At 36.6% G+C, this 14,025-nt stretch overlaps 1 protein-coding gene across 1 annotated transcript in view; it reads right to left on the minus strand.

Moving 5' to 3' along the window:
* The window catches only part of C1H19orf57 (chromosome 1 C19orf57 homolog), a 38,103-nt gene that overhangs the window by 3,282 nt on the left and 20,796 nt on the right, over positions 1–14,025 (minus strand). Inside the window, exons 6-7 of the mRNA XM_023496768.2 lie at positions 11,916–13,481; positions 1,941–2,071 (exon numbers count right to left, since the gene is read on the minus strand). Coding sequence (XP_023352536.1) covers positions 1,941–2,071; positions 11,916–13,481 — 1,697 coding nt within the window. The remainder of the gene's footprint in view (positions 1–1,940; positions 2,072–11,915; positions 13,482–14,025) is intronic.

The raw sequence follows: 14,025 nt of genomic DNA on the forward strand, positions 1-14,025 counted from the left end.
TTATTAATTTTTTTCTAAGCCAAAATTTTTCTGCAACTTTCTCTTATTATTCCTTCTTCTCTCCTCTGGGATCCAATAGAATAGGTACACTTCTTCTGAGTGATAACATTGTTTAGTGGATGAAATGTTGGATTTAATGTCAAGAAGATGTAAGTTCAAATTCTTCCAATGACATTTATTAATAGTTGTGTGATCATGGGCAAGTCACATTACTTCCTTGCACCTCAGTTTTTTCATCTGTAAACGGCAATAATAATACCTGTAGGTCCTAATTTGTAGGATTGTTATGAACAATTTATATGAACAACTTTCTAGCTGGATCTCTACAATCTTGAATTTATAGAGCTGATTTTGTGAACCTAAGTGAAGAATTTTACCAAATTTACCAAGGTAGGGAGATACACGATACATTTTGGAAAGATTTACATGCAAATAGTTTAAATTAAATTTGTTTTTGATGCTTAAAGGGATAAATTTTAGTTATCTAAAAATTTAATCACTTAAACACCCTTCTCCCCAAAAAGAATTGATAAATTAAGGTGTTGTACTCACTTTCTCTTCTAGGCAAGCCAGGCTTACTAACACATGAACATGCCAGTCTGCTTGCCTCTGTTTATGCATTCTTTCTTCTTTCTTTTCCCTCTTTTTTCTACTTCTCCAAATTGCATTCAGCCTCAAGGGATCAGTTCAAATCCCACTACTTCTAGGATGCCATCTATCAATATTGAAGTTTACCATCAAGAATCTCACTTCTGCTACTTATTGCCTTCTTAACTTTAAAGTAAGTCACTTCTCCTCTGCAAGCCTTAAGTCCTCCTCCATATAACAAGGCTTCTAGATGATCACTAAGGTCTTTTCTATTTCTAATAGTCTATAATCTTATGACAAAATAGCAAAACAAAGCAGTTGATGATCAAGTAATAAATGAATAGTAAACACTACAATAAATATGAAAGGAATTCAGGAGAAGGTTGACCATTCATTTCCTGTCTGGGAAAGTTTCACTTGCTTAATAAAATAATAAATTTAGGGCTTGAAGGGATTTTGTTTTCAGTTGTTCCTGACTCTTCATGACCCATTTGGCAAAAATACTGGAATTATTTGCCATTTCCTTCTCCAGCTCATTTTATAGATGAGGAAACAGAGGCAAACAGGATTAAGTGACTTGCCCAGAGTCACAAAGTTACTAAGTGCCTGAGGTTGGATTTAAATTATGAAGATGATCTTCCCGATTCCAAGCTCAGTGCTCTATCTACTGTGGCACCTACATTCCCTGAAGGGATTTTTGGAAATATTTAATCCAATTCCCTCCCAATTTGTTCATTTATTGTTTGACTTTTGTTCTAGAAGAAAATCATGACATCGAGAAGGAGATGTCATGTCTTGCAAGTAAACTGGATTTGAATGAGGGAGGGCTATGCTAAATCACCAGCTTCACTTTTTCCTCCACAGTTATCTGGGTCCAGTACCAATATATAGATTAGAATGAGATGGGCCCCAGTGCACTGGGAGACCTCGACCTTTGTAAGCCACGTTTTCCTTTCCGAGGTTTCAGTTTGACTGAGACAACACCTCATCAGTGATTAAGGCTAGGTAAAAATTGAGGCAAAGAATGGCCTCTTTTACCTAGTCAACAAAACAAAACAAAACCAGGAAACCAAGAAGAAGGAAGTTAAGTAGCTTTTCTGAGTTATCAAAAGTTAAAAGAGGGGTCAGAATTTTAGCCCACATCCCCAGTTCCAACCTCTACCCTCTACCACACACCATTACCACTGTCCTTCAGAAGCAAAATGTCTATTTGCTATGTGCTATGTTAATAAATGTCCTCTCACCAGCCTCTCAAAGGAAGCAATTCCATAGTCTGGACCAGTGGTCTCAAAAGACAAAGGTTCTCCCAGGAGGCTGGAAGGACTAGGATAGTTTTTCATTCTACCACCTACCTGGGCTGTACCTTTTTGTAGGAAGAGGTGCTTTTTCGGACCATTGGAGCCTTTGATTGAACTTGTTCTTCATCAAGGTGGGGATTTTTGCCAGGCAAGGAGGGAACTAATGGGCTTTCCACAGGAGATGCCTAGGAAAAGAGGACACATAAAAAGATAACATGTGTAAATAGCAACTTGAAACCAAACACTGCAGTAGGTATTTGGAGAATGGTCATCCAAACAATTCTTCAAATAGCAGTAGTCAGGTATCCATACTATCTACTTTTACACAACTACAAATTAGGCATGGGACAACAGCAACGACTATGAAAGAGCAGTGGGTAAGAGCAAGACAACCAAATGGAAAAGATGGCCCTGGTGTGAGAGCTAAGGCATTGAACTAGAACCCTAAGGCCCTGGATTTGAATCCTAAATTTGTTACTTACACCCTGGATGGTCTTGGACAAGTTATTTAAAGTTTCTGGATCTCAGATTTCTCATCTATAAAATGGATCTTATTAACTAATCACAAGACCATACAAAGGCAGTGTGGGAGACAGAGATAAGAGTAGCAGGAAGAAGAGCCAACTCCTTTAAGTGGATCTAAAAATTTACCAGAATGAATCATGATCAGAAAATTAAAAAAAAAAAGTCTCTGTACCCTGGGGTGATGGTCTACCCCAAACCATATAACAAATCAAAGCAAATAGATCTTAGGTCCGGCATAGAGGAGCCTATATTTGTGTATGAAGCAGGAACAAGAGCCACCTGGCATCTCGGTCACTCACAACTGAGTTTCAGATCATAGATCCAGGACAGACTGTGAGAAAACCCAATCTTAGAGACAGCAATCCAGGGTAAGCTGCTGTTGCAGGCCCTAGGCTATATACCAAGCAAGGGGCAAAATCAGAAACAAGCAGCAGATGTGTAACTTGGAACCAATGAGCTGAGCAGGATCTCAGTTCCAGTTTCTAGTCATGTGAAATTTACAGGGCACTAACCAGGGCAGGGATCCCAAGCCAAACCGTTGCTCAGATCCAAATCTATGTTCAAAAATCACAGAGCTCAGACCAGTGGACGACAATCAAACTTTGCCCATATCAGATCAATTTGGGAACACTGAATACATAGGTCTCCAGCCTGAACTGTCCTTAATATCCTGGAATAACATAACACTCAATATCCTAAGAAAGTAGTAGCAAGAGCAGCCCAAATAATCTTCCCAGAAATACACAGAGCCAGGCCCAAAGTCAAGAAGTAGGCTGAAAGAATGAACAAACAAAATAAGAATTACTCATAAATAATTATTAAAGTAACAGATGCTCAAGACAAAAAGCCCAAAAGAAAAGATTGACTCAAACATTTATAAGCAAAACCTCAAAGAAAATAGCTTGGGCTGGTCCTGCTGTTCCTTACTTGGAGGTATTCACTATTGTTTTATTTCAGGAGCTGAGGTGGCTCATTTTGGGAACCCTGCAAATTCAGCTAGAATTTCTAAAAGTCATTAAGTAAGAATTTTAAAAAAAAGTTTTTATCAATCAAATGAGAATATTAAGAGGGGAAAAATGGAAAAGAAATGAAAGCTACGGAAGAAAGAATTGGAAAGGCAATTACAGCTTGGCACAAGAAGTATGGAACTTTGCCAAGCAACAAACTTTCTGATAATTAGAATGGACCAAGACAGAAAGAAGCTAATGATTCCACAAGACAAAAAAATCTTAAAATAAAAAAGACCAAAAAAGAAGAAAATATAAAATCTCATAGCAAAAACAAGTGATCTAGAAAAGCTAGAGGAGAAATAATTTAAGAATCATTGGGGCTACCTGAAAATCATCATAAAAGAGTTCTGGTATATGAATGTTATGGAATAGTTTTCTATAAGAAACAATCAGGAGAATGATTTTAGAGACACTTGGAAAGACTTATATGAACTGATGCTAAATGAGCTGAGCAGAACCAGGAGATCATTGTACATGGCAATATCAATATTATACAATGATCAATTCTGATGAACATGACTCTTTCCAGCAATGAGATGATTGATGCTAGTTCCAAGGATCTTGTGATGAAGCATGTCATCTACATCCAGAGAGAGAACTGTGGGAACTGAATATAGACACAACATAACATTCTCACTCTTTTTGTTGTTGTTCGCTTGTATTTTGTTTTCTTACTCATTTACTTTCCTTTCTGATCTGATTTTTCTTGTGTAGCAAGAGAATTGTATAAATATGTTTACACATATTAAATTTAACATGTATAACATATATTGGATTGCTTGCCATCTAGAGGAGGGGATGGGAGGAGGAGGGGAAAATCTGAAACACAAGGCTATGCAAGGGTCAGTGTTGAAAAATTATCTATGCATATGTTTTGAAAATAAAAAACTTTTAAAAAAGAGTTTAAACATCATATTTCAAGAAGTGTTAAAAAGAAAATAACCAGAGGGCCAATCAGAAAGTGAAAAATTCTCCCAGTCTTGCCTAAAAGAAACTCCCAAGGGCAAATAGGTGGTGCAGTGGATAGAGCACCAGCCCTGAAGTCAAGAGGACCTGAGTTCAAATCTGGTCTCAGACACTTAAACTTCCTAGCTGTGTGACCCTGGGCAAATCACTTAAGCACAACTGCTTCAGAAAAAAAAAGAAAAGAAAAAAGAAAGAAAAAAAAAAAAGAAAAGAAAGAAACTTCCAAATGAAAAACTCCTGGAAATATTATAGCCAAAATCCAGAGCTCCCAGGTTAAAACAAAACACTACAAACAGCCAGAAAGAAAGTGTACCACAATAGTTTATGGCCATTCTAGGGCTCAGATCTCCATTCCCCATTCAGGGAACTGGGGGCCAAAATCTTTGCCATCAGCTCCAGCCCATACATGATGGTATTCTCCAAGTGTAATAAGAGTAGTCCTCGCACTCTAGTTCCATTTGGTCAGTAACAATCAGATTAGCTTTTACACGTCAGAAATAAACAAACTTGCCCTCCCAATTCAGGGAGTGCCTTCTATAGGCAGTACCTCAGTTCTTGGGGAGAAAAGCTGGGGGAAGGAGAAGGGAGAAGATCAGGTTCATAGTTTAGCTAGATTCCCATAAAGCTCAGTCCCAGGTCTCAGGCTGGGAACTTGAGTCTTAGGTCCCCTGACTTCTTCTAGCTTCTGTGCCACCTGTAATCTGGTAAAAGCCATAGCTCTTAATTCCCGATTTGTAAGAATTACCTGAAACTGAAGAGAAGAAACAGAACAGAATAAACAACTCCAGGCGCATTTCTAGGAGCAGAAGGAAGCGAGTATGCTCAAAAGGTCCTGGAGGATATCTCTATATTAGAGCTGGATATACCAAGAAAAGGCTGAGTTACAAAAGAATTCAAGTATTGAGTAGTTACAGTCAGAATTATACATAATTCAGTAGTTCCCATAAAGAAGATCTTGGAATACCATAATCCAGAAAGCAATGGATTAAAGACTTATAAATCAAGAACAGCTTATCTAGCAAAATAGATAAATTCCAAATAGTATTGATAAAAGACTAGAGCTGCAATAGAGACTTTGCAAACGCATGAATTAAAAGGAAACCAAAAAAAGGTAAACACAACAGAATAATCATAAGGGACTAAACGAAGAGAAACTGCTAAAATCTAATATGGGGAAGTGATACATATGTGCCCCCTTTGAGCCCAAATAATCATCAGGAGTCATAGGAAGAGTCCAATTAGAAGACCTAGAAATGGTTCTGTGATGTCTTGATGATCTTAGAAGGAGAATGGAAGTGGAATAAACTATGGAGAGAAAGGAAAGTTAGAAAAAGTATCTTTCAATGAGATACGCAAAGTAGAAGGTTATAAAAATGAGCAAGGGGTTGGAAAGCAATTGACATTTTAAGCTGAACTGGTCAAAAAAGATAAGAACACATACACACAGGAGGAAAATGAGAACAGGAAAAAGGAAGAAAGGAGAAGTAGAAAGAGGGTAAGTTAAGGTGAGGATTGTCCTAAGCAAAACAAACTTTTATTCTGCATAAAAATTTTAGCTATTTTTTTTAGTGGCTAAGAACTAAAAACTAAAAGGGTATCCATCAATTGGCAGATGGTTGAATAAATTATGGTATCTAAATGTGATGGAGCCCTATTGTAGTATAAGAAATAAGGAATGGGAAAGACAGGATGCTGTCTATTTCCGAAGAAACAATTGATGGAATAAGACTCAAAGCATACTTTTTAAAAGTTGCCTTATGTTTTTTTTATCTGTGTTTTCGTTTATAACATGACTAATTTGGAAATATATTTTGCACAACTTCACATGTTAAAAAAAAGAAACAAGGAATGGATGGAATAGTTAAAAAACAAAATCTGGGAAGACTTTTACAACTGATACTGAGTCAATTTAAGCAGAAACAGAAGCAGAAGAATGATTTATATGAAGACAACAATTCTGTAAAGACAAACTTCTTTGAAAAACTTAGTAACTCTGATCAACATAATGACCAACCACAACTCCAAAGAACTCATGATGAAACATGCTAGCTACTGCTTGATAGAGAAGTGAAGGATTCAGAGGACAGAATGAGACATGTTTTTGTTTTTGATTTTTTGGACACAGACAATGCAGATTTGTTTTCCTTGATCACATGTACTGATAGTGGGATTTGGTTTTCTTTTATCAACTGCTGTTAAGAAGGAAGAAAGAGAAATTGGATTTCTGGTAATTAAAAATATATATAATAAAAAAAAACCTCTTTTAAAAAGATGTAGAAAAGTATACTAGATTCATGTACTATTTCCAACACTTACTATGTGACCATAACTAAGTCACTAATATTCTCTGAACACATCTATAATAATGATAATACCTGTTACCCACCCAATAACTTAAGAAGTTATTTTGATGAAAGCACTTAAAGCACTCTATGCCCCAAAGCTTACTAAAAATATTTGTCACATCTGCTTCATTATTCACTACTCAAAGAACAAATGCTGAATCTGGTTTCAGATCCAAGAGTCTATGCTACCTCCTAATTTACTTCAAGTCCTCTCAGTTTATTCTGGGTTACTGGACATAAAGGTGGCAGAGAGAATATATTATTATTCTATTTGTTTTATATCCTTCCAAAGAACCTAGTGTGATCCTTTGGTTTAACTAGGCCAAGACTTTTTTTAAACATACAGGGAGATAGCTCTCATTTCTGTTAAAATCTTGTCAAGAGAGATTCAGAATGCAACAATCAAGTCAGCCATCTGATTGGGACCCACTAAGCCGAGTTCTTTGAACACCAGGTATCTACAAATTTCTACAAACTGCACTTGACCCTCTGGCCACCAGAGGGTGATCAAGGCTTGAACAATCATCCCACTCTAACCTTTACTTCACCCCCAAATGTCTACTAGACACTTTCAGCCTTTCCTGAAAAGGGATCTCTCCCCCACTCCATCCTCCTGCTGCTTCCTGAGTTCACACCTGGGGGGATTAAAATATTAAAGCTGTAACTGCTACAATTATCATGGCTCTTCCAGACTTTGCTATTTCTGAGGCAGGTACCACCACCCATCCAGTCAACCCGGTTCACAACTTTGGGGTCTCCTTGTCTCCACATTCCTTGTCATGTATCATTTCCAGTTGTCTTGTTTTTCCTACCTTCTTAACCTCTCTCCACTCTCATAGTTATATGTCTGTTAATGCAGGTCCTCATACTTCACACCTAGATAACTACAACAAACTGCTGGTTGGTCTCCCTGTCTTTAAGTTTCTCCATTTCAGGCCATCCTCCACTCATCTGTCAAAGTGATCTTCCTTTATAGTCCACATCTTACCTTGTCACCCAACCTGCACTTATGCAAGAAACTTCTGATTACCTCCCAGTCAACTATAAAAAAAAAACCTTCTCAGGTTGGCCCCCTTCTATCTTCTTATAATTTCCCCCTCTCTACCACTCGTGACTCAGTGGCATTGGCCTTCTTACTGTTCCTAGCCCACTACGTTCCATAGCCCTAAACTGTGCTACATCTTGGCCTACTGAATTATATGGCCTCCTTCAAGACACTCCAAATCCCACCTTCTGAAATAGTCCTTTTCCAGTCCCTCTTCCCTAGTTCCCTGCCTCATAAATTACTTTTCATTTCCCTGTCTATATAGATAATAGATGTCTATCTATCATTTGTCATAGTTGTTTGCATACTGCCACCCTATTAGAATGGGAACTCCTTGAGAACAGGAAAATATGTTTTTATCTGTCTTTGTATCCCCAGTGTTTAATCCCCACTGATATATAGGAAGTGCTTTAAAAATGCTTGTTGACTGACTGACTTCTTCCTTTTTTAATAAAAGCTTTTTATTTTTCAAAATACATTCAAAAGATAGTTTTTAACATTCACCCTTACAAAACCTTGTGTTCCAAATTTTTCTCCCTTTTCCCTCCCCTCCCTTCCTTCCTCCCTTACTCAGCAAGAAATCCAATAAAGGTTAAACATGTGCAATTCTTCTAAACATATTTCTACATTTGGTCATGCTGTGCAAGAAAAATCAGATAAAAAGAGGAAAAAAACAAGCAAACAAACAACAAAAAAAGGTGAAAATACTATGCTTTGATCCACATTCTGACCAACTCTCTTCTATATTTATTGTTCAAACATATATTATATATGTCCTTCTTTTATAGGTCTTCTGTTATAGGAGATTATTATTACAATCCCCAATATCGTCCCTTTATAGGAAAAGAGATATTATTACAATCCCTAATATCGTCTCTTTCTAGGAAAATAGATCCTACAATCTATTAAACCTTCAGAAGTTCATAGGACAAGACTTGAGAGCTGGGGAGAAGAAGCCTAAAAGGAACAAGACAGAATAGTCAGTTTTTTAAGTGGATGGGTCTTATGAAGCAAAAAACTTTGGTTGTAAAGGTTTTCTGGGAACTAGTTCAAGCACGTACTGGTTAGAAAACGCTGTTCTAGGTGACTCATTCTTATCAAGTCACTGCTGAAAGTAACAATAAAACTCAGGAATCCTAATTTCTGGATGCTATTACCATCACCAATTACTCAAACAGCAGCTTCTTTCCTTATCATTTACCTTTATGAAAGCATAATGATCTTTTAAAAATAGCACCATTTAACCATCCCTAGGTGAAGTTAGGATTTAGAGTACTACCAGAGCAAACTTACCAAACTGAGTCAGGACTGTTTCCACAGGCAACCCTCCTACCCACTGGGTAGAGTAAGAAGGGTTTCTCCTCTCCAACTGAGTCTCTGCTCCCTTGTCTAATCAATAAAAAGGAAAACTCAGATTCATAATACCTTGAGGCAGTCGAATTATCTTCAGTGAGGAGTGAATTCATATAGAACAGTCCAGGAAATGCCCTTAACCTTCTCAATGAGACAAAAATGAGAAGTCTTATCCTCTATATGGCAAAGTTAGCCAAGTTCCACATTAAACACTCACTTTAAAATAGGCTAAATGACATATGGGAAAATATGATTATTTTCTTAAGGTTGGACTCTGCCAAACTTTAGCTCTTTAGTAAAGAAAAGAAGCAGAAAACCTACTTACTCCTCTATCTTAGCCAGCTCTTTCCTTCCCTTTGAGCTGAGAGACTAGGCTGCCCTGATTTATTAAAAAATACACACATAAGCTTATTTTAAAACAATCACATCCAGAGTAGAGTGACATGCCTGGACCTGCACATTAGAAAATAACTTTGGTGGCTAAAGGGAAGATAGATTAGAAAATGGAGAGACTCGAAGTGAACAGTCCCATCAGCAGGCTACTGCAATTATTCAGGTGACAAGAGCCTGCACCAGGGTGGTGACAACATCTTTACAATTAAGAAGGCAGAAATCACAAATCTTGACAACTAATTAGATATGGGATAGGGGCAGAAAGTCAAAGTTGTCAACAGTAGTCAGTAGTCAAAGATGACGACAAAACTGTAATCCTACATGACTAGGATGGTGGTTCTTTCACAAAAATAGGAAAATTAGAAAGAGGAGAGAACTTAGGAGTAAAGATAGTGAATTCTGTTTTGGACCTAATGACCTGGATTTAGATCTAGCAAAGAAGAGTGGGAAGCAATGATTGGACAAATAGGAGAACGAGGAGACAGTAATGTAGAGAAGATTAGAGGCTATGAAGATGATCAACAAAGTCTCCAGATAGCTCAAGAAGAATGAAGATTAACAAAATTCTATTAGATTTGGCAATTAAAAGAACACTGGTAACTTTGGGGGGAGAAATTTCAGTTGAATGATGAAATTGGAAGCCAGGTTACAAAGAATTAAGGAGAAAGGGAAAGGGAAGGAAGTAAAGCCACTGACTACATAAGGGCTTTTCAAGAAGTTTAATTGTTCAAATTTGGAAATATAATTAGAAGAAGAATTAACCTTTATCAAATTGCTTGCTGTCTTAGGGAGTGGGTAGATAGAAGGAGAAAAATTTGGAAGACAAAATTTTGCAAAGGTAAATGTTGAAAACTATCTTTGCATGTATAGGATAATAGCTGGGATAGGTGGATCAAGTGAGACATTTTGAGGATCGGGGAGAGATAGGCATGTTTTTAGGCATGTTTTAGGAAAGAAATCAGTAGACAGGGAGAAAATGAAGGTTAATAAGAGGAGGGATGATAAAATAAATAATATTCAGGAGAAGTATGAATTGGGATAACTTGTGCACATAGAGGGGTTTACCTTGGTCAACCTGGTAAGGTAACTCTTTTTCCACTATACAGATGAGAAAACTGAGGCTCAAATATATAAAATACATTGCTTATCACTGCAAAGTAAAGTAAATTACAGATGGCAGTGTATATATGGCAGTTTATGACTAGTGAGTGGACAAGAGGGAATCTTGCTTTGTACAAGGGATGAATCAAGGAGATGCAGGCAAGCATTTGTTGACTGCAAGAGCCTAGAAACAGAAAGATGAATTGTACTCCAGTCGATTCTGATTTATCAAGTGTCCAAGGATCCTTCACTCTTCCTATATGATTTACCAAATATAATACTTCCATTTGTCCAGGCAAGTAAGCACAGATGGCTGGCACTGAGTCAATAGCAATAAAAGCCAACATTTGTTTAATTATGTTCTTGTTCTGTTGTTAGAGCCTTAAAGGAAGTGAAGTGCCAAAAGAATCCCAACAGGACTCAAAAAATTGTTCTCCAAAAACAAGGAATCAAATGTCTGTAGCTAATCCTCTTTTCCTATCACTAATACCATTTTCTGTGATCAGATACATGTTTTCCACTTGTAAATATCTCAAGATAATCAAAAAGCAAATGTCTAAGTAAATTCTTCATTCCAGATTTGGCAGAAGAAAATTGTAGGAATTAAGGGGTCATACCAAATTCTAGACACATGGTGAATGAGACAGTATTTAGTTTGCTTTCTGATATACTTCAAGATGGCAAAATAAATAATTTTTTGCTGCCTATGGGTTCTTCAAAATCCTGTGATTGATTTAGCATAGAAATAAGGGACATATATAAAAATATGTCTCATTGGTGATATATATATATATATATATATATACACATACACAGATATATATATGCATAGATACATAGATACATACACATATATGCATATATAGAAAGATTCAGATCATAGAGATATTATCAGATATCAGATCAGATATAACATCAGATAAGTTATAATCTGATGGAATCAGGGGCAAGCTATTTTCTTCCCTCTTTTCTTGTTCTTCAGGGAAGTCATCACTATCTAAACCTTCTATAACCTATAGAATGACTATAGGTTATAGAAAATTATTTTTCACTTCATCCATCACCATAGGAATTTACCATGTACTGGATGATATCCAAAATATTAATCACTTAAACTTTTTTGCTATACAAATGGAAAACATTAAATTATTATAATAAAAGGTTAATAATCTGGAGTTATGTGAGAAATAACCACCATACAGTAACTGCATAGAGAAAAAAATCACAAATGTTCAAATTTAATTGAATCAATGTCAATGACTATCTGGATATAATATGTAGAAGGCCTTACTTGCTCAGATGAAAATCCAAAGTTAGGATCATCAAGAGCGTCACGTATCTGGCTGTCTGGCAAAAAATCCAGTTCCAGAGCTAAGGATTCTCCCCAATCACTATGATCTTCAGAATTAGATCTTCTTTCAGACAAACCTTTCTTTTCCACAGAAGGGGATTTTCGACTGCTAACATTGGTCTCAGTTTCTTTGACAGGATCAGCTATTATCTCTTTCCCCATGAACAAACAGGCAGTACTAACTGACAGATTGCTTTCCTTGATACCAAGGTTTTGCTCATTTCTTCCACTGATGTTACTTAAGCTAGGTTCCTTTTCATCCACCAAATCTATCAACCAAGGTGATGTGATGCTTGTCCCTGAAAGCTGACTCACTTCCTTTTGATCAGTGCTGGTAGTTACCTGTTTCTGTTCCACAATTGGATATAAATTCTCTTTTTCCGGGGCTAGAACTATGGTATCTTTGTGTTCAATCTTAGGTATAAGATCCTTAGGAGTCAATACAATAGAAGCTGAATTGTCTGAGACCACCCTAATGTCTTCAGATGGCTCACTTTCATGTCTTGCCTCTTCTCTATCCTTTTCAGTATAAAGAGTTCCTTCCAGCAAGACCTTGACAGAAGAGTTCCTACTATAAAAGGAAGGGACTCCAGTGTTTCCATTGATAGGCTGGCTAGTCTTAGTAACCTGTGCCATCCCTTTGGATTCAGAAATAAATGTGATTACTTTTGAGTCAGTATCTGTGAAAAATGAGTTGCTAAGACATTCTTCTCTAAACATCTTGGACTCTCGGCTGTCATGGCTGAATTTTGCATTTTGGTTTGTCTTGTTGGATTGTGGCATATTATCAAGGCACCCCTGTTCTATAGCATTGTCCCGAAGATCCTGCTTGTCTGTACTTTGTTCTCTAGCAGATGATAAGTTATAATCTGATGGAATCATGGGCAAGCTACTTTCTTCCCTCTTTTCTTGTCCTTCAGGGAAGTCATCACTATCTAAACCTTCTATAAACTTGTATGTGGTTGAAATTCCTACTTCCTCTGGAGCAATATCACCTTTGTGGGTGGCTTTTCTGTCTAATAGAGGTCTCTTCTGTTGTATTTTTGAAGTATTATTGCTTAATTGGGCTGCTTCTTTTTGGCTGTGGCTGCCTACAGGCAAATTTTCATACATCGGTATTCTGTTCATTTCCATTTCATCAAGGGAGTCAGATTCTAAATTCTTGCTTTCTGGATTTTTGCCATTCAAAGTATTTGTCATTTCTTCTGAAAGATACTCTTTGTTAGTTCTTTCTTGCACAAGGGTTATACTTCCCATCTCCTGAGGAGTATTGTTGAATGTACCAGCAACAATATAATGGTTTCCATCTGTGGGCTTCAAGGGATTTTGGCTGTCATGCTCCTGAAAAAGTAGAACTCTCCCACTACCAACATCATTCATTTCAGTAATCAAAAATTCCTTTTGCTTTTGATCTTCCAACTTCCTGTCTTCCTGGATAGCTGCTACCAAAGGCTCATCAAATCGAATATTTTCTGCCTTCTGATAATTAGATTCCAGAAACATTATCTATAGAGAAAAAATTAGAAATTTGGGAGTATTGAGTAGATCTTTGACCTATTTTCTTTTTTAAAATACATTTTAAAATTTATTCTATTAAACATTTCCCAATAACAATTTAAACATTTTAATATTCATTTTTTAAAATTTTAGTTCCAAATTTTCTCCCTTCTCCCTTATTCCTTGAGGAGGCAACCAATATTATCTATTATTCATGTGAAATCATTGAAATATCCTCATATACACATGAAATCAGGGATGGGATTAGGAATGAGACATATACAAGCAGAAACTAATCATAATGGTCAAATTATATCAATCATTAATAATATATTGAGTGCCTACTATGTTCAAGGCACTATGTTGATGCTATAGATATATGATATACTCTTGCCCTTAAGGAGCTAACAATCCAACTAGGGGTAAAAGAATCATGCATATGAATAATTAGATAATTTAAAAAAAAGATATCTTGTGATAAGAGAAAGGTAGTGTGATTTGGTGGAAAGAGGCTGATTTTCAAATACCTAGATTAAGTCTTGCCTCTGATATT

This window comes from Sarcophilus harrisii, chromosome 1, assembly GCF_902635505.1.
Source record: "Sarcophilus harrisii chromosome 1, mSarHar1.11, whole genome shotgun sequence".
Lineage (NCBI taxonomy): Eukaryota > Metazoa > Chordata > Mammalia > Dasyuromorphia > Dasyuridae > Sarcophilus > Sarcophilus harrisii.